At 41.7% G+C, this 21,174-nt stretch overlaps 1 protein-coding gene and 1 long non-coding RNA gene across 3 annotated transcripts in view; one reads left to right on the top strand and one right to left on the bottom strand.

Moving 5' to 3' along the window:
• Positions 1–3,422: 3,422 nt before the first annotated feature.
• LOC111182717 (uncharacterized) lies at positions 3,423–11,607 on the bottom strand. Its single transcript, XR_002646793.3, has 3 exons — positions 11,177–11,607; positions 9,854–10,011; positions 3,423–7,242 (listed from the first exon to the last, which is right to left on the bottom strand). It is a non-coding gene; the product is annotated as an uncharacterized LOC111182717 (long non-coding RNA).
• Positions 11,608–11,665: 58 nt separating this feature from the next.
• The window catches only part of IFT56 (intraflagellar transport 56), a 37,370-nt gene continuing 27,861 nt past the window's right edge, over positions 11,666–21,174 (top strand). Inside the window, exons 1-6 of one of the 2 annotated variants that reach the window (XM_022580105.2) lie at positions 11,666–11,838; positions 12,345–12,482; positions 14,825–14,917; positions 16,852–16,966; positions 18,440–18,489; positions 20,660–20,805. In XM_022580105.2, coding sequence (XP_022435813.1) covers positions 11,836–11,838; positions 12,345–12,482; positions 14,825–14,917; positions 16,852–16,966; positions 18,440–18,489; positions 20,660–20,805 — 545 coding nt within the window. In that variant the 5' untranslated portion in view covers positions 11,666–11,835. The other variant, XM_089917347.1, reaches the window with a different exon arrangement.

Raw genomic sequence — 21,174 nt, 5'->3', positions numbered from 1 at the left:
CATCCATTTCTTTTTCTTTTTTTATTGAAATATATTTGATTTACAATATTGTATTAATTTCAGGTGTTCAGAAAAGTGATTCGGTTATACATATGTATATATCTATATTCTTTTTTTTTGATTCTTCTCCATTGTTGTTTATTACAAGGTATTGAATATAGTTCCCTGTGCTATGCAGTAAATCCTTGTTGTTTATTTTATATATAGTAGTGTGCATCTGTTAATCTCATACTCCCGATTTATCCCTCCCTTCCCTTCCCCTTGGGTAACCATAAGTTTATTTTCTGTGTCTGTGAGTCTATTTCTGTTTTGTAAAAAAGTTCATTTGTACTATTTTTTAGATTCCACATGTAAGTGATATCATATAGTATTTGTCTTTCTCTGACTTATTTTACTTAGTATGATAATCTCTAGGTCCATCCACGTTGCTACAAATGGCATTATTTCATTCTTTTTTATGGCTAATATCCTATTGTATATACTACCTCTTTATCCATTTGCTGATGGACACTTAGGTTGCTTCCATGTCTTGGCTATTGTAAATAGTTTTCCTAAGAACATTGGGGTGCATGTATCTTTTCAAATTAGAACTTTCATCTTTTCCAGGTATATACCCAGGAGCGTGATTGCTGGATCATATGGTAGCGCTATTTTTAGTTTTCTAAGGAAACTCCATACTGTTTTCCATAGTGGCTACACCAATTTACATTCCCACCAACCGTGCAGGAGGGTTCCCTTTTCTTCACACCCTCTCCAGCATTTATTATTTGTAGACTTTTTTTTTTTTTTTTTTGCGGTACGCGGGCCTCTCACTGCTGTGGCCTCTCCCGTTGCGGAGCACAGGCTCCGGACGCGCAGGCTCAGCGGTCACGGCTCACGGGCCCAGCCGCTCCGCAGCATGTGGGATCTTCCCGGACCGGGGCACGAACCCGCGTCCCCTGCATCGGCAGGCGGACCCTCAACCACTGCGCCACCAGGGAAGCCCCTATTTGTAGACTCTTTGATGATGGCACCACTATCCATTTCTAATTCCCCTCATCCTAAGGTGGTCCCAGTAGATCACCTGGGTGGGTACCCCAAACCCTCATTCCTAAGAGGTCCAAGCACCTTCTCAGACCACTGTTGCTGCTCTTGTCTTGTCTATTCACAGTCACAGTTGGGCAAAAGAGTACCAACTGACACACAAATAGGTCCCTGGAGTACACACATATTCCTCTCTGCCCCCTCTAACAGCAGCCCTACCTCTTCCTGCTGACCAGGTCAATTACCTCAGATAAGACAGTGATTCCTTGTTTTACTGCTGGTCTCTCAGCATTAAGAGGGCAAAGTGCTTGGTGGCAGCCATAACGTGTAATCCAATGGGATATTTGCTGTATCCCCAGGCAAGAATGTGCCCCTTTTGGAGACCAAGACTTCTAATTTCGCAGAACCCAGACTTGCGGGGACAGGGAAGCTCAGTGGATTTGTAGGAGAGCAAAACTTGCCGCCCCCTAATATCACTTTAGCATGTGGATTATTTCCAGCTGAAAATAATCAAGGCCCAAAAGACTCAGGAAGAAACTCTGACCTTCCCACAACTGCCTAAAAAAATTTTAGATAGAGGGTCTGTTCCCAAATAGAGCTATCACCAGAGATACCTGCAAAGAATATGGGCTAGGGGTGGTAGGGGAAACACTAAACAGGGCATAGAGATCAGAGTCCACTCTGTGTCCCGTTGTTTCTGCCTGACCCAGCAAACATTTATTTACCAAACGTTTGCTTTTCCATCTCCGTGTGAATGGCCTTCTTCCCCTTTGAAGTCCCAAACCACCACCCCCAACATGCTCTTTTGTCTTTAGCTGAAGATGGTATTTAAGGTGAGGGTTTCAGCTATTTGGGGGACTTACTCAGTTTTCCTGCATCTCTCCCATGTATACATGATATTAAACTTTGATTTTCTTCTGTTAATCTGTCTCATGTCAATTTAATTTTTTGACCAGCCAAAAGAACCTGGAAGGGTAGAGGAAAATTTCTTCCTCCCCATTGGGTCATTGGAATGATGCTAACTGGGGCCACTCATGCTTCCACCCATTGTGGAAGACACACCTACGTTATCTGACTGAAGGAGTATACTCCGATGTCCTGGAGGAAATATAACCACTGCAGTATATTGTCTCCATGCTGGAGCTTCGGCTGCACCTCTAACTGACCATTCCAATATTTTATCTATCCAGCAGCTTTGGGATTACACTGTGTGTGATATGACCCGTAGATCCCATGTTTATGGGCCCATTCCTCTATTTACTGTAAAGAATCTTCTGGTCAGATACTGTGTTATGTGGGATCCCATGTCTGTGGATCAGGCAATCTTTAAGCCTCCAGAGTGGTGCTACTGAGGTTCTGCAGGCAGGAAAGGCAACCCCATACCTGGAATCTGTCTATTCCTGACACAGTAAACCTCTGACCCTTCCAGGAAAAAAGATGTCACAATGTCACAACTGGTCACCAAGTATCCTATTGGTCTCATTAAGGAATAGTGCTTAGGCTTGGTCTTAATGGCTGGCCCATTGGACATTTAGAGGTGGCAGTAGCTGTATTTGTTTTGGTAAATGACAGTCCACGCTGTAGGTTTTTGTATTGCCTCCATCTCTTTTGCCACTGTAGGCTCTTTGGTACCCATCACGTAGCTGGGGTGGGACAGCTGCTCTGACCAAGGCTGGCTACATTAACTGGCCAAATTACTTTGTCTAGTTGGTACATCTTTTGTAATGGATATTTACTAGTGGGCTTAAAACATTATACAAACAACTTCCCACTTTGCATCCACTCCTATAGTTCATCCATGTGCCTCAATTCCAGCTCTTCTTGTCTCTGATTTTACAATCTTTTTCTTTCAGGTCCTCTAGACACCAGCCAGGCCACACATCACTGTCCATGAGTCCACATTTGTTCTAACCTTGGGCCATTCTCCTTCCACACAACGCAGATGACCTAGTGCACATCTGAAAGCTCCTCCATTGGGGAGATTTTCCTTCACCACCGTTTTTCAAGGCCTCCCCTAAGTATGACTGTAATGTAGCTGCCTTCCATTTTCAGCTTGTACCCACATACTGAGGGGACTCATCCATACTCCCAGCTTGGTCTTTTTCTTCTTCCTTTACTGGTTACATGGGACCTCCATCATATGGCCATAGGTATAAGCTGGTGGAGGGGTGCTGGTGCAAGTGTAATGAGTGACATGGAGATCTGGGCTACTTGTTCATACAGTTTCCTTGTACCCCCTAAACCCTGTATCCTGAGACAGTACTCCTTTGTCAATAACTTCTGTGTACAATCTTATATTCCAACTTACTCGATAGAGAGTTCTCAGAATGGTCAGGTTGGAAATCAAAATACAGCACTCATTTTAGAGGATTGACAAGGAAAGGAGAAGAGAGGAGAGGAATTACTTGGGTAGCTAGAGAGATTTTTTTGTTTATTTGTTTGCTTATTTATTGCTGTTGTTTTACTGGAAGATCTGGGCATATTTGAAAGTTTCAAAGAAATATATCTGGGGAGAGTGCAAAGCTGCAGTTGCTCGGACACATTAGCGTGATATCAGGCTATGTGAATCAGTTGAACCACCAATCAGGGAGGGAAGCAAAACATACACAAGGCAGTGACGAGTTAGCTGTGCTGAGTCATAGAAATTTAAAGTACATAAACATTGGAGGGTTGAGTCAGATGGAATGTCCAAAGTCCATGGCAAACAGATGCTCTCCAGGAGATATGGGAGTCAGAGGGGGCATTAGTCAGCCAGATAGGGGAGGGCAGAGGTGAGGAGCAGGCAGACGGGATCTTCCGACATTGAACTTGGCAGCAGCAAGGCTCCCTGGGAGGAAGAGAACTGGGACTACATGAAGCTGGAGTATACAGGTGGAGGGGTTGACTTCAGAGTGAGGAGGGTCATTTCCCTCTTCGAGGATGAATTTATAGACTTTGCTTTGGTGGTGTTAAAATGAGGAACTTCAGGCTGCAAACCTTTCGATAACACTCGTCTGAAGGCACAGGCCACAGGCATGCAGACAATGGCTCGATGTGGCAGCCAGCTAGTCCCCAGCAAGTCTCACCTCCTGGTATTTATACCCCTGTATAGTCCCCTCCCACAATGCATATGACTGATCTCTGTAATCAGTGGGATATGACAGCAATGACAGCGTGAGTTTCAAAGCTAGGTCATAAAAAACATTGTGACTTCCTTGTTCACTCTTTTATCACTCACCGTAGGGAAGCCAGTTGATACGTTGTGTGGACCCTCGAGAGGCCCTGTGGAAAGGCCCATATGACAGGTAACAAACGCCTCCTGTCCACAACTAGCACTACCTTGCCAGGCATGTGGATGAGCCCCTTGGAATGGGATCCTTCAGCTCCAGCCAAGAGGTCCAATGACTACATCCCCACAGCTGACAGCTCAACTTGAACCTCGGGAGAGACTCTGAGCCACAGCCACCCAGCTAAGCTACTCAGCAGTATGGGAGCTACTCAGTAACCATGGGAGACAAGAGTATTGATTGCTTTAAGCTATTAAGCTTGGGGGTAAATTGTTATGCAGCAATGGATAATTAATACAACATCCCCAAATACACAAAGTAACCAAGGTCCAAAACACAAAGTAATGTGCACTGTGTAAGGAAACTGGGGAGGTAATCAGGTCCAGAGGAGGAATAAAAGAACAGATTAAGTGAAACAAGCAGTTGAGAGGGAGTGGGAATTACAACAGGTTATCAGGTTGTGTGTGACTGGGAGAGACAACGGGGAACTCATGATTTCTGAGACCACTTTATGGAAGGAAGGTCAAGACATGGCTGGGCATGGCAGACAGAGAGAGGCCCACAGCAGGCTGCATCAGGGTGGACTTGCACGGCTTGGGCTTCTTCCTTGAGTACTATTCCCCTTGGGATAGAATAGAACTGGGGCTGTGCCCTGAACCCTATGGCACTGGGTGGGATGCTGACAAGACCACCAGGCCCTAAGCATTTACTATGTGTTAGGTGCTTTAAATAATATGAAGACTTAAACAAATGTGGCATTCATACCATGGAACATTATTCAGCCATCAAAAGGAATGAACTGGACTTCCCTGGTGGCGCAGTGGTTGAGGGTCCGCCTGCCGATGCAGGGGTCACGGGTTCGTGCCCCGGTCCGGGAGGATCCCACATGCCGCAGAGTGGCTGGGCCCGTGAGCCATGGCCGCTGAGCCTGCGCGTCCGGAGCCTGTGCTCTGCAGTGGGAGAGGCCACAACAGTGAGAGGCCCACATACCACAAAAAAAAAGAAAAAGGAATGAACTACTAGTATATCCTATAATGTGAATGAGCCTGGAAAACGTTACGCTAAGTGCATGAAGGCAAAGATAAAGGGTCATATACTGTATGATTCCATTTACATGAAATGTCCAGAATAGGCAAATCCACAGAGACAGAAAATAGACTGATGGTTGTCAGGAAGGCCAGGAAAAGAGTGAATAGGGAGTGACTACTAACGGGCACACCTTTCTTTTGGAGGTAACGAAACCGTTCTAAAATTAGATAACGGTGACGCACATTCTCGTGAACATACAAAAACCCCATTAAATTGTACACTTTAAAGTAGTGAATTTTATGGCATGTAAATTATATCTCAATAAAAAAATAATATGAAGACGGAAGCACATGTAATAGCATTGACCGTGTGCCCAGCACTGTTCTAAATGCTTTCTGTGTATAATTTGTTTAACTTTCACAACCAATGGACCTACGAGGTAAGAACTATTATTATCATCTTCCATTTACAGGTGAGAAAACTGAAGCCCAGAGAGGTTAAGTGATTTGCCCAGGTCACACAGCTAAAGCAAGTACTAGAGCCAAGAACTGAACCCAGGCAGTCTATCTCCTGAAGCTACAGGCTTAACCATTATGTTATACCACCTTTCACTTATAAATGATCTCAGGTGAATCTTTTTTTTTTTTTTTTTCGGTACGCGTGCCTCTCACTGCTGTGGTCTCTCCTGTTGTGGAGCACAGGCTCCGGATGTGCAGGCCCAGCGGCCATGGCTCACGGGCCCAGCCACTCCACGGCATGTGGGATCTTCCTGGACCGGGACACAAACCCGTGTACCCTGCATTGGCAGGCGGACTCTCAACCACTGCACCACCAGGGAAGCCCTCAGGTGAATCGTAAACAAATCAGTGAGGTGGGTTTTAGTACCTCTATTTACAGTACCTTTATTTCACCTCAGAGAAGTTAAGTAACCTGCTCACACCAGTAGGAGCAGGGGAGGCAGGATTCAAATTCAGGACTTGCTGACTTCAAAGCACACAACTCTGTGTCACCTTCAGCTCTTGCTGGCAGCTGCCTTCAGCACTAGGGGATGAACTAAAACGGACCTTCCAAGGATCCGCACCTCAGCAGCGGGCTGACACAGGGAGCTTCTTCTTTTAGGGATCATGGGATTGCAACACCTAGTATTTTTCCTGTGTACATGTTATGATGTCTATATTGCTTTCTCATCTTCCAATTATCTTTTCACCAAATAAAGAATTACATTAGCAAATCAGAAGTTGAAAATCTGTTTGCTCAGTATCCTCACATAGACTTAGTTTTAACTAGGATAAATGCAAGTTAACTTTTATACTGAAATAAATATTGACTCCTATGTTTTTAATTCATTTCAGTTAAAAATTTGGCCATACAGAAAAATTTGCGAGTTTTCAAATAGATGCCTCTTTTTTATTTTTGGATTATGGAAATTTTCTGTATAAAAATAGAATGGTATAATAAGCACTCATCTACCCATCACCTAGCTTCAACAATTATCACCTATAGATTTCTTATTACATAGTTCTCCAATTTATTAGTAGTTCAGCTATGATTACATTATCCTTTAGTACTGGTTAAATCACTTTTTAAAAGGCAAAATGTTAACAGGTGTTAATAAGCGGTTATAAATTTATAGATAATTTACATTTTCTTTTTTTTTTTTTTTTTTTTTGCGGTACGCGGGCCTCTCACTGTTGTGGCCTCTCCCGTTGCGGAGCACAGGCTCCGGACGCGCAGGCTCAGCAGCCATGGCTCATGGGCCCAGCCGCTCCACAGCATGTGGGATCTTCCCGGACCGGGGCATGAACCCGTGTCCCCTGCATCGGCAGGCGGACCCTCAACCACTGCGCCACCAGGGAAGCCCTACATTTTCTTCATTTTAAATCTCAGCATCTTCCAAACTTTCCATGGTGAATATGTAGTACTTCTGTAATGAGAAAAAATGTTATTTTAAAATGATTGAAAAATGTATTTCTTTGAGTGTTTTTTTAAATATCTATTTACTTTGGCTGCACTGGGTCTTAGTTGCGGTATGCGGACTTCTTAGTTGCGGCATGTGAACTCTTAGTTGAGGCATGCATGCAGGATCTAGTTCCCCGACCAGGGATCGAACCCAGGCCCCCTGCATTGGGAGTGCAGAGTCTTACCCACTGGACCACCAGGGAAGTCCCAGGAGTATTTTTTCAAATGCTTAATCCCAGAGTATTTCTTGCTCTTTCTTAGAACAGTCAAAAGTGGGGGCTCCTTTCCCCATGAGCCCATAACTCACTGCGAGGGAGTGGGATAAAATTTGGTTTTTAAACCATTCTTTATGATGGTAAGGTAGAATCTTTGTGAAACTAGGGAACAAAAGAAAAAAAAACCTAATAGCACTCAACAGAGCTAATGAATAGAGCTGCTGTGTTTCTACAGCAGAAATGTTGAGGGTTCTTCTTTTCATGAGACTTTTCCTTAAGCAAAATCCACCTGAGCAAGAAATGCCAAAACTTCTTACTGTCTTTCATATTCCCTTAGCAAGTCATGGCCCTGGTGATTGACAGGTGGTTTCCAAGGGCCAGCAGTCAGTATCACTGCGCATCAGGGCTAAATTGGAGCAACGGGGACTCCAGAACATCACTCCAAGCTCAGATCGGGACCATCTTAAAAAATGACCCCCCCAAAAAACACAGATTTAGCAAGATGCAATTCACATATCATAAAATTCAGCTGTTTTAAGTATACAATTCAATGTTTTTCAGTAAATTTACATAGGCATACAACCATCATCACAACCTGGGTCATTTTTACAATTCTTCAGAAACTGCTGTTCTATTGCAACTGCAATAAAATTGCAAATTCCAACTTTATCTCTTACCCGTGCAACCAGCTTTTGTGTGTCTATGTTATTACATGTTTCACAACACATTAGATTCTTAGAGCTATAGCTGGGAATAATAGCTTCTTCTCAAGTACACTCAATGCCATATTCTGCCCTTCATAATTACAGCTACAGTTCAAACAGCTTCTACAGGGATTTAGAGGTTTAAAGCAGTATCACAAACTACTGGAAATCAGAGATCATTTTAATGGATTTAGCAAGATCGACAAGGTTGTTTACAGCATAATAAGCAACAATGCCCTTAGACCTTGGTGAAAGGGGTCCCTGCCCTGGGCTCGGTGCCCTGACTGCACCCTGTACCAGGTGTGAAGAGGCAATGGAGCTGAGGGGTTCCTGCAGCCCTCCACACCACACTACGGTGCCGAGGACTCGGAATTCCCTGCCCATACCACCCCAAGCCTGTTTCCATACCTGAGCCAGTCTCTTCCCAGCATGTGTCCTCCCTTTAGGGCTATTGGGGGTGACTGCTCACAGGAAAGCGGGTGACTACCCTTGCACTTGGGGGCTGGGTGGCCACACACATGCAGAGCCCCTCATGGTGCAGCATGGAGAAGAGAAGAGATGGGCTGAGAAGAGAAGGGCGTGGGCTGAGTGAGCACTGGGGGTAGCTCTCTCCACACTGCCACCTCCCCCAACAGAATTCCAAGAAGTCTGAGAATTCTAAATTGGAACGTGACCCTCTTCGTGATGGTGTACTTGTCAAGGCAAGAGGATAAAACATTTTAACAGTCTGCTAGGCTGATTTTAAATTTTTCACTATTTAGACATCCGGTATGTGGACCTCTCTTTGTATGGTTTCATTGATATGAAATGTCCAGAATAGGCAAATCCACACGGAGAGAAGATGGGTTAGTGGTTCCCAGAGGGTGGGGGCCGGAGGGGAAACTATGCGTGTGCCTGTGGTATGTGTCTTTATCCATGTTTGCATGTATACTAAAGTGTATACATCAGGCAATGAAGATATGCAGTCACTCCTTTACTCTCCAAGTGATTGTGGGTGAGGGTGAGGGGCGGGGACAGGAGCTAGAGTGCAAGGAGGATGAAAAAGAATCTAAGAAGCCATACCTGCCTTCTATGAGCTTATGGTACACCTGAGTCTCTACAGGGCTAGTTATTCAGGGGGTATGTAATGTAATTCGACTACAACACAACTATCTATACACTTGGGAGAATTACTTCACTTCTCCAGATGTTAGTTCCTTAGTCTGTTAATTCTGAGGGTTGGACTAGATGTCCTTTAAAGGTCCCTTCCATCTCTAGTACTCCATGATTCGGTGATTTTAGACTACCCTTGCATCTGTGTTAACTGGGTTCAGGAGTAAGATAGATAAATTAAGTCATCCACCCAGCACATATTATAGTTCCTTACTGTGTGTGGGTGTTGGCCACAAGCCAAAGCAACAAGGCCAGGGAAGAATGGTGGGATTGAGAAGTCGTAAAACATGTCATAAGCCAATTGTATAAGAGGCTAAAATCACTTGGCTTATTGCACTCAACACACTCAAATTAGTCACACCCAACAGTAAAGAAAATAAAGGGTTTAAGGAACCACTCTGAAGAGAGATAGGGGAAGGGAGGCATCCTCAACGCAAATGGCAGGCACGGGTTCTAGATGTAGGCAGCGGCAACCTGCATGGCACTGGCTTTTCTCAGCAATCACCTTCTACTCCGGCAGCTTCTGACACGGGCAGTCTCCAGCGAGCGTAGTGCATGCGGTCCATCGAGACCCTTCTCCAGCAACTGCACTCAGACCCTGGCTTTTGTGAGGTACAATCCCTGGGGTGCAAAAGTTACAACCCCAGCAGCAAGGAGCCTTACCTGTGGACAAAAAAATGTTGCCTGCTATTTCAGTAAACAAAAAATGCTGTCTGCCTTCAAGCCAACGGTCACTGCAGCTGCCCTGACAGTGCATCCTGAGGGGAATTCAGGGTGGAGAAAAAGAGGATACTGGCCCTAGTTAGTTAAGATGCATATCAAAGGAATAATTTCAATGAGCCCAGACACTTGCATCTTCCCATACATAGAAAAGTATTAAAACCCTTTACTTGAGATGTCTGTTTTTTGTAATTAGCAGTAATCTTTTGAGGTTTGACTACATTTTTTTTTCCCCAGCAAAAACTCCTATATATCCTGGCTTCTCACTCACCTCTTTGGAACAGTTCTTCAGAGCCATCTGAGAAGCTAATTCCCGGGCTATAGTCCTTAGTAAGGTTCCCCAAATAAAACATAACTGTCAACTTTAGGTTGTTCATTTTTTAAAGTCAACATACAGGGGTGGATCCCGAAAAATTAGGATCGCTCAGACAAAGGGCATTGCTCACCACCCATTTCCACAAGAGTTCAGTTGTAACCCACCGTAGTTGCTGACTGACAGTAGGACTCTTAGAGGAATTTAAGGTGAACACAGAATGAGGCATCTGTGCTTCGGACGCACACGAATAGGCAGGTCCCACAGATAGTTAGATGTACATCTCAGGAAGAATTTTAATGACCCTAGATTCTTGCATGTTCCCATACACAGAAAAGCTGAAAAGATTAACTGGAGACATCTGTTCTTTACGATTAGTAGTAATCTCACCAAGATATATACTTGACTTCAGGTATGCCCTGGCCAAAAATCATGTATAAACTGGCTTCTCCCCTACCTCTACCAAGTAGTTGCAACAGTTTACTGAGTGGCTGTCTCCCAGGCTTTAGTCCTCAGAAAGATCCCGAATAAAACTTAAACGCACAACTCATGTTATGCATCTTTCTTTAAGTCTTTCCACACACCTTTAAAAACAATTTACTGGACCCTGGTGGTCCAGCCGTTAGAACTCCAGGCTTTCACTGACGAGGGCCTGAGTTTGATCCCTGGTTGGGTAACTCAGATCCCACAAGCCCTGTGACACAGCCAACTCCCACCACCAAAAAAAAAAAAAAATCAATTTACTTATTTGACTTCACACTCCAGTTATCTTAATTTACAGATTCCAAATCTTACATCAGATCTTTAGAAACAATCAAGATGGGTGCCACACTGGCCACTGTGACTCCATGTTGGGTTTCCCTATTTATAACAAATCAGAGGTTCTATTCTAAATTCTATGAGCAGGAATCACAATATAACGTCACATCACAAGGGTAGCTTTATCTATGGAAATAAGAAACCGTATTCTGGTGAACTCCCGCCTCCAAACATCGGCTTCCTCGGTTTGGCAGAATTTTTTTTCTAAGCTTTCCGGCACTGCACAAGAGACGGCGATCACGTGCCAGTCAGCGCCCCGTGTTGCTCAGGAGCCCAACGCGATCCAAACCGGAAGTGGTCCTTGAAAATTACTTTCCCGGGAAACTTGTATTTGAAAAACAATGCCATTCTAATTCGCTTTTTCCTAAAGTAAACTCATGGAGATCGAGTCAAACTCTCGCTGTCAGCACAGAGAACAACGGTCTCCTCCGGAGAAACGTTCACTCCTGCAGCGGTGAAAGCCTAGGGGAACCAAGACGTGGAGGGCACCGGTTCTCCGGCGGGCGCTACTCCGGCACGGACCAGTCCCCCAGCGGGGTTGCTGTGGAGACCGAGTCAGCTTTGTGGATGCCGAGGCGCGCTGAGGCCCGGCCTTCTGTTTGTCTGCAGAGGGGATTCATAGGACTGACGACAAGATGGTTAGTGGCTTTGAACAGTGAGGGAGAACTCTGAGTAGGTCCTGGGACTGGAGATTAGAGGTTCCAGACATACTTCTGGGTTAAGTCTAGGATTGTCAGCAGACGATGATGTCTGTGCCCTCCCCGTGTTCCCACGGGGGACAGGGATGCAGTTGTAAATACATCGTTGCTTTCTTCCCTCCTGCTTCTCCATTTCCCCACTCCTGAGCTGTGCGTGGGATGGAAAGCGGACCGAGGGAAAGCTGAGATGACAGCAGCTGCGCGAAAGCATCTCTTACCTCACTCTTATTGGGGGAGATAAAGAACTAGGGAGTAGCAGTTTCGTTAGCTCAAACACAGGGTGATGGCCCTTTTAGTAAAATAACATGTTACAGAAAGAATTTGAATACGCTTGCTTGGGGTTCGTTGTTACGGATTTGACTTATAAATCCTGGAGCCGTCACTCTCAGTTTAATATTGACCATCGGAATGGGATCATACAGCTGTTTTTGTTGTTTCTTTCACAGATGCTTTCCAGGGCCAAACCTGCTGTAGGCAGGGACCTCCCGCATACTGACAAAAGAAAGAAGAAAGGTAGGAAGATTCCAAAACTAGAGGAGCTACTTTCACAAAGAGATTTCACTGGAGCTATTACCCTGTTGGAGGTAATGTCCAAAGAAGGTTGCTTCTTAGGAGGTGAAAAACCAGAATATAGAGGAATGCATGGGTGAATGCTGGTTGCTATGCTGTTGGAACAGGTGGGTGCATTCTGGGACTTTCTGTAAATCTTGTCAGGCCCCAGATTCCAGATTCCAAGTTAACTATAAACCCGATTAAAGGTGAACTAAAATGATAGACTTATTTCTCGAGGGACAGTTTTAATTATATCTAGTCCCACTGATGATGAATCCAGCCTAAAAATGTAGAGGGACATTTAATACAGTGTCAGTTCACATGTTGTTCATTCCACCCCCTGACCAATTTATGGTTTATTCCTATTATATGTTATAACATTCTGATCAAATTTAAATATTTCTACCATGTTGCATGCTTATTGTCTAAAAATACTGTATCTTCAGAAGATATTTCAAATCTCTATGGCAGTAGTTCTCAACTTTTAATATGCATCAGAATTAGGGTACTTATTAAAATGTACATTCCTGGACTCCTGCCCTAGGGATTCTGATTCTTTACAGAATCAGCCTACAGTGGTCCTCAGGAACCCGTATTTTGGGCAAGTAACCTAAGTGCTTCTGATGTAGGTGTTCCAAAGATGCTGCACTTTGGGAAACGGCTTTCTGGGAAGCATATGTTATAAAAGAATGAAAGGGTACACCAAAGAATGAAGAGATGAAGAGTTTTGACAGCACAGCCTGGCTGTGTTGTTCCATAATCATTTCTCTAAAGCACTACAACAGCCATATTACTCTATCAACAATAAGTGTTTTAATTAGCTTTATGTATCTTTCTCAGTCTTTCACGTATAGTCCTGTGTTTCTTGCCAGTGCTCTGGTATTGAGCACATTGCTTAACTCTTCTGGCGTCAGCTTTCTCATCTTTAAAGTGGGGGAGTTGACTTGGAAGGACCATCTAGCTCTGTAAATCAGTGGACTGAGTGGTAGATGCACGTGTAATTTTTGTCAGTCTCTTTTTCTCTTCTCTCTTTTCTTTGAGGCAGTGACCACACTTTCCTTACTGTGTAATCCCATGCTGCCTGTAAGTTGTCAGGGAGGTTCTGCGCTACGCTTTCATTCTTAGGTAGCCAAAGTGCCATGATGGATGGGAATGGGGACTGCCATGGTTTAGGATGAGGAGATCTCGTGAGCTCTCCTGTGGCTCCAGGGAATTCCTGGGGCAAATTCAGGGAGACCTCAAATAAGAATTTCTTCAGACTTAAGGCGCTGTACTCAAATTCACAGTATTTCGTGAGAGGAGAATTTCTAATATTATGGAGTTAGCTACAGGAGTTAAGTTCTTATTCAGACAAGAAAGTATCAACAGATGTCTTCATCTTGTAATGGTCGAGGCACCTGAGGTTTTGTAACAATGATCTGTTTTTCTTTAATTTTTAATTTAATTTTATTTTTAAATTAATTTTTATTAGAGTATAGTTGCTTTACAGTGTTGTGTTAGTTTCTGCTGTATAGCAAAGTGAATCAGTTATACGTATACATATATCCAGTCTTTTAGATTTCCTTCCTATTTAGGTCACCACAGGTTAACGATGATCTGTTTAATTTTTACTTTTTTTAACCCATGTTTTTGACTTACCACCATACAGAGTGAAAAAAAAAAATCTCACCTTGCCATGGTCATTCAGACTCCTCCTTCAAGGTCTCACTCCTTTCCTCCAAAACAGGGCTTTTCTTTCATTGGCTGATGAATTCATGAATATTTTTTCATAATGGACATAAATGATTAGGTGATCTTCTAAACATCTTTAATTCTTGCAGGCCCTGGTAAGCCTGTTGAAGGGTAATAGAATGATTTAATGGCTTGTCCTCAGTGAAAGGTTATAACCTATGAATAAATGTACGTGTGTGCTCACGGGACAGGTTTGAAGCATGAAGGTGAATGCGGGGTGGAGCATGGAGGGGTGAAAACATGGGCTTTGGAGTCCATGGGCTACGGTGGTCCCTGCCACCACACCTACTGGCTGTATGTGGCCTTGAGTCCATGACTTAATTTCACTAACTTTCAGTTATTTGGCATTAAATATTTCACATAATTCTTATGTTCCTTATATATCACCCAGAATTGTTATGAGGATAACTCTTAAATACTTTCTGGAGTAGGGTGTCAGTAAACACAGAAAAACAGTTGTGAAATATTTGAGGTAAAGGTAATTGTGCTGAGTTCTGTAGGTATCAGTTTAATTAAACTGAGATTATCTTGCTTCTATAATTTGTGATTTCCTATTGTTCATTAATAACATAGCAGTGTTTAACAGAGAGTGTACTATTCAAAGTATTCATGATTTTTTTTTTCATGAAATTTTAATGTAAAGTTCAAACGTCATGTTGGGGAACAAGAAGAGGACACTAATTTGTGGATTGGATACTGTGCTTTTCATCTGGGTGACTACAAGAGAGCTTTGGAGGTTAGTTTAAAGAAACTTTTTTTTTATAACAGAAGGGTTTTGAAAATTTATTAAGCTTTGTATTATAATAATACACGCTCATGGTAAAATTCAAACAATATAGAAGGGAACAAAGGAAAAAGGAAAAAAAGTCACCCTGTATGCCTTCCTCAATCCTATTTCTTTGTTAACAGAAGTAACCATTGGCTCTTTTTTGATGTGTTGCCTCAGAAATCTTCTGTATATGTTCAAGCATATTTATCTATGTCTGTTTACTTTTTCCTTTTAAATATATACTAATGAGATTGTTCAATATATTAATATTAGTCTTTCTTAAGGAAGTCTTCAGGAGAAGAAAAATAAGCCCTTTTGATAAAAAATTTCACGATTCTTTTCTCAAAAAGAAGTTCATTGTTATTTTGTGTGGTTAATTTTAGACATAGGAAAGATTATATTATCTTTATATTTTTAAAGTATAGCTTTGAAAGTTTTTTTTTCTTGGTCATTGTAAACCCTGCAATGTAATTAACAATCTATGGAATTATGGATCTAGATAAAATTGTAGATGCCTTATGTCAAATAATTTTTAATTCATAAATGAAATTGTTTGGAACTTTCCCACATATTCTTACTCTCAAAGTGTAATCTAAGGATATTAAAATAACCTGCACTACTAAAATGAAAAGTATCCAAGATCAGGTAATGAGGAAGTGATATGAACAAAAGAAACAAAATCAGTGAAGGAAAAGTGAAGATGTGAAAAGGGCAGAATAGGAGCTGGTAGTATATGTGAAAGATAAAGGAGAAAAGAGAGTAGCCCAAACAGAGTAAGAAAGAAAAAGGGCATCTGGGGAAGACTGATTAATAGTAAAAGAGTTTATGGAGGGACTTCCCTGGTGGCACAGTTGTTAAGAGTCTGCCTGCCGATGCAGGGGACATGGGTTCGATCCCTGGTCCAGGAAGATCCCACATGCTGCGGAGCACCTAGGCCCGTGTGCCACAACTACTGATCCTGCGCTCTAGAGCCTGTGTGCCACAACTACTGAAGCCCGTGCACCTAGAACCCGTGCTCCGCAACAAGAGAAGCCACCACAATGAAGCCTGCCCACTGCAACGAAGAGTAGCCCCCGGTCACCGCAACTAAAGAAAGCCCGCGTGCAGCAACGAAGACCCAGTGGAGCCAAAAATAAAATGAAATGAAATAAAATAAATTTTATTTTTATTTTAAAAATAAAATGAATCTCAGAAACTGTCCTTAACAGGGAAAAAAAACAGAAGAACACACCAAATTTTAAAAGTGTAAAGCCAAATAAACAAAGCCAGAGAACAATTAGAATGAAATGAAATTTGTAGGGTATTAAGGTTATCAGATTTTAAGTTAACTGAATCTATGCATTTTTAATAAGGCATCTTTTTTATGTCTTTTTAAGTTAGCAAAAAAAAAATGTTTTAGTTGCTTTTCATTTCTGCAGTTTGTTAGCCCATATCAATATTAAAAGGGGGAAAAGAAAACAAGTGTAAGGTTATGTGGACAACAGCCCTGCATGGGTAGGATTGAGCCTTAACTTCAGTATTTTTTTTTTTTTTTTTTTTTGTGGTATACGGGCCTCTCACTGTCGCGGCCTCTCCCGTTGCGGAGCAGAGGCTCCGGACGCGCAGGCTCAGCGGCCATGGCTCATGGGCCCAGCCGCTCCGCGGCATGTGGGATCCTCCCGGATCGGGGCACGAACTCGTGTCCCCTGCATCAGCAGGCGGACTCTCAACCACTGCACCACCAGGGAAGCCCAGCTTCAGTATTTAATATTACAGGTATAGAATAGGTAAGGAGCATATAGAAGTCCCTAAATGTGAAGTTGCCCAGTCACAGTAAGAACTCCTATTCCATTATACATAAAGGAATGGCCCATTTGATTACCCTACTGCTGAAAGGGATCACTGCTTAATGTATGTTTCAGGAATATGAAAATGCAACGAAAGAGGAAAATTGCAATCCTGAAGTCTGGGTGAACCTAGCCTGTACCTACTTTTTTCTTGGAATGTATAAACAAGCTGAAGCAGCTGGATTTAAAGGTAAATGGGCCCTTTTAATATCTGGTATTCTCACTAATAGTAAGAGTCATTTTGAAGATTTTAAAACTTATTTAATTCCTTTTTCTATTGAGGAAAAATCAAGTGACATTAGAAAGCTAAAAAAAAAAAAAAAGCTTTACTCTTGAAAGAATATTGGATCTTAGCAACTTTATGTTTAAAAAGAGAGTTAATCTGTGTGCTACTTACCCTCCCCAGTTCACCTCCTCAGAAGCTAAAGCCAAAAAGCAGAAGGATGAGAGAAGAAAAAGGGCAAGGTGCCTTTCTTAGGCTCCACTGTGGTAGGAAGTTCATGCTGTTGGTAGGAGTTGGGTATAGTTGTTCAAGCTGTTATGAATGTGCATTTTATAGCTTCTTTTCTTCCTTCTGAATGAGAAGCTGAGTAATTTCAACTTGAAAAATCCAGATTTCTTCCCTTTTGCTTTACTTACCAGGACAGTCAACTTAGGAGAGCTGGACTCAAATTTGCAAATAGAGTAGGGCAAAAGGGAACTATGGGAGGAAAGATTAAGAATAATTAGAGTATGAATCAAATTAAATTCAAAGAAAAGTAGAGAAAGTGGGCAAAAGAATGTTTGTTAGGAAATATGTTAGGGAAGAATGTATTTCAGGGTAGAAATCTTAGAGAATTAACTGATATATACATATTTAGATAGAATTCCAGTTCAGAGTCATGGAATTCTAATTTTCCTAATTTAGTTATAAAGGCCTTTGAGTCATTTATCTCATGTTTCTAGACTTTATCTGTGCCTAGAACAGTTAGACACATGTAAGGTGATCAAGGTAGCTATCTCTGTTTCCATATATATTTTTCTTTTTTATACATTGAAGTATGACTTTTTGTTGTAAAGAGATATAAGATTGAGTGTCTAGAATTAGGAAAATTCTCCAAGAGCACATCTGGAACTTAAGAGGTGTTCACCTTTTTGCTTGGCTCCCTGTTTTAGATGGTAGATTATCGTGCCAGAAGATCTATGAAATGGAGACGGGGCTAGTATTTAGGAAAATATGGCACTGTAATTATGAAAAGGGGATTTCAGAAGGAATCGACAAAGAACACTGGAAGACCAGCTGAATGAGAGTGGATTCCTACATGTATTGAGATGACCGTAACCATTTGCTTCTGGTGTTTGGTTCAGTGTGTGAACTACACAGGGTGGGCTGCTGCTGGAACTGGGAGGAGTGCCGTGCTGTGCTTCAGCACCATAGAGTGAGGAGGAAGAAGTGTGGGCAAGAGCGGAACCTTAGAGCATTTTGCTTCTGGTTCTTGGTGATGTCGCTGCTACTGCAGTAGGACTAGACTAAAATAATACATTAATATATTATAGCAGAGACGTAGCAGGATCCAGTAGGTAAGGATTTGGGAAGATTTATCTGTCTCATGTCACTCCTGCAAGGGACTAAGTGCCGTAGACAATTGAGTTCTTTAATAAGCACCTTGGATTTTTTTCACAGCTCCAAAAAGCCGACTTCAAAACCGCCTCCTCTTCCACTTGGCTCACAAGGTACTTCCGTTCCTATTTCACACTTTTTGTTTTAATGTGGTAAGATTAAAAAAATTTTTTTATGTATATCTTTTTTTAATTGACGTGTAATTCACTTCACACTTTTTGTTTTTAAAATATATTTCTCTTTCTTCTTGTTACCAACAAGGGTGAAAGAAAATTAAGTAGAAAGTCTCGTTAATGGTATTTCTAGAACAAGTAGAATACAGGTGTTAATTTTATAGGACTTTCTCCCCCATTAATGTTTTTTTACTCCCCCATTAATGTTTTTTTACTCTGTTTATTTATTCAGAAATGTTAGGTTTTAGTTCTTCTTAAGCAATAGTCATTTAAGATTAGTTTGTTTCCACCATCTTATTGTCTCTTAGGAAACAGAATCAAAGACACCTTGTCCTGACTCCTGAAAGTAAATACATACCTTTCAGAATTGCCTTATAGCAATAATTTTGATCATGTCATAAAATAATTTTTAAAATCATTTTTCATATTATAAAATTACACATTCTATTAAGCAAAATATAAATATGCAATAAAAGGATATAACATCTACCATATTTAAAGCTAACTGAATTTCAACCTTTTGGCATATCTCCTTTTGGGATAATTATTTTTTATATGCATATTTGTATTTCTGTTCGTTTGTTTTGCAGAATGGGATTCATGTTAAATATATATTTTTGTATTCTGCTTTTTTTTTTAAACTTATCTTTGTAGTACGAGTGTACCCCTGAGTCACTAGTCTTAAAAACCAGACTTTTTTTTAATAACAATCCATCATATGCATGTGCCACAATTCATTCAACACTTCTAGTTATTTAACTTCCAGATTGGTTTTATTAATGACAAAAATGTGATTCTAACATCCTAAAATGGACTTACTGAGTTACTGAGTATGAACAATAAAAATTTAAAGCTTTTAATTGATAGTACTAGATTATTTTACAGGAAGTTTATCTAATTGTCCAAAGGTAGTATTTGAAAATAATTATTTTTGGTGCATTTAAAAATTTTGGGAATTCCTTGTTGGTCCAGTGGTTGGGACTCTGCTCTTTCACTGCCGAGGGCACGGGTTCAGTCCCTGGCCAGGGAGCTAGATCCTGCAAGCCAGGCAGTGTGGGGGGAAACAAAAAAAACTTCATGCTATAATTATCTGTCTGTCTGTTTAGTTCTTTCGATTTTTGCTTTACATGTTTTGCAGACTATCATTAAGTGTTACAGATTTAGAATTGTTATGTCCATCTAGTGGACTGAAACATTTATCATTATGAAATGTCTCTCTTTATCTCCAAAAATCTCTCTTCATGTAAAGACTACTTTGTCGTATTTGTGTAGCTCCACCAGCTCTCTTTTGGTTAGTGTTTGCTTATTGTATCTTTTCCCATCCTTTCACTCTCTATCTTTCTGTGTCCTTCTATTTTAAATGTCTCTCTTATAAACAGCATGTATAAAAGATAGAGACAGAGAGAAAAAGGAAAGGGAGAAGATATAAAGAAAGAAATAGAAAAGAAAAAGAAGGTAAGAAGAGGGGTGTCAAGTAATTAATATGAGCTGTAACTTAAAGGCTTTCCATTGTTAAGGCTCTGCCTCCAGAGACTATTTTTTAAAAAATTTTTTTAAATGTTTATTTATTTATTTATTTTGGCTGCGTTGGGTCTTTGTTGCTGCACGTGGGCTTTCTCTAGTTGCGGTGAGCAGTCGCTACTCTTCGTTGCAGTGCACGGGCTTCTCATTGCGGTGGCTTCTCTTGTTGCGGAGCACAGGCTCTAGGTGCATGGGCTTCAGTAGGTGTGGCATGCGGGCTCAGTAGTTGTGGCACGCGGGCTTCAGTAGTTGTGGCTCGCGGGCTCTAGAGCGCAGGCTCAGTTGTTGTGGCGCACAGGCTTAGTTGCTCCGCGGCATGTGGAATCTACCTGGACCAGGGCTCGAACCCATGTCCCCTGCATTGGCAGGCAGATTCTTAACCACTGCGCCACCAGGGAAGTCCCCAGAGACTATTTTTATTCTTTCTCTGAAGGAGAGGTAAAGAACACCAGGAGCTGAAGGGAAATAGAACAGAGACAAATGGCTGAAGGAGAAGGGGAAGCTAAAATATCCATTACATAGGTGTTGATTTCTGTGACCGTACTCTAATGTGAATCTTTACACGGCTTTTGCTGTCTTACAATTTTAGTTTAATGATGAGAAGAAATTGATGAACTTTCATCAGAATCTTCAGGATATCACAGAAGATCAACTCAGTTTGGCCTCAATCCACTATATGCGATCTCACTACCAAGAAGCTATTGATATTTATAAGCGAATACTGCTAGATAACAGGTCTGTGTCCATTTATGCCTCCTTGAAATCTCATTTTGTTACTTTCTTCTGTACCTAGTTTGGCTGAGGACCTAGTGTCCTTTGGATCTAATATCACCATGTGTTCAAATCTATTTAGCTAATAATCTGGTTAGATTAAGAACTCCTTATTGTCTAGATCAGGGTTTCTCCACCTTTATTTCATTATTGACCTACCAAGGACGCTTTTTAGACTTTTCCCCCGTTAATTGCCCTCCCATGAAGTTTCAATACCATAGATATATTGTATATCTGTTTATGTACTGTATGTATATCTATGCTTTATAAAATGAGTATGATTTTCCACCTCTCCATAAGAACAAATTTTTGCCCCTTTGTGGGTGATATCAC

Source organism: Delphinapterus leucas, chromosome 9 (genome assembly GCF_059928025.1).
Source record: "Delphinapterus leucas isolate spDelLeu-1000000601 "Yukka" chromosome 9, BTC_Dleu_Yukka2, whole genome shotgun sequence".
Classification (NCBI taxonomy): Eukaryota; Metazoa; Chordata; class Mammalia; order Artiodactyla; family Monodontidae; genus Delphinapterus; species Delphinapterus leucas.
Note: the sequence above shows the minus strand (reverse complement) of the source record. Positions and strands in the feature narration are given on the sequence as shown.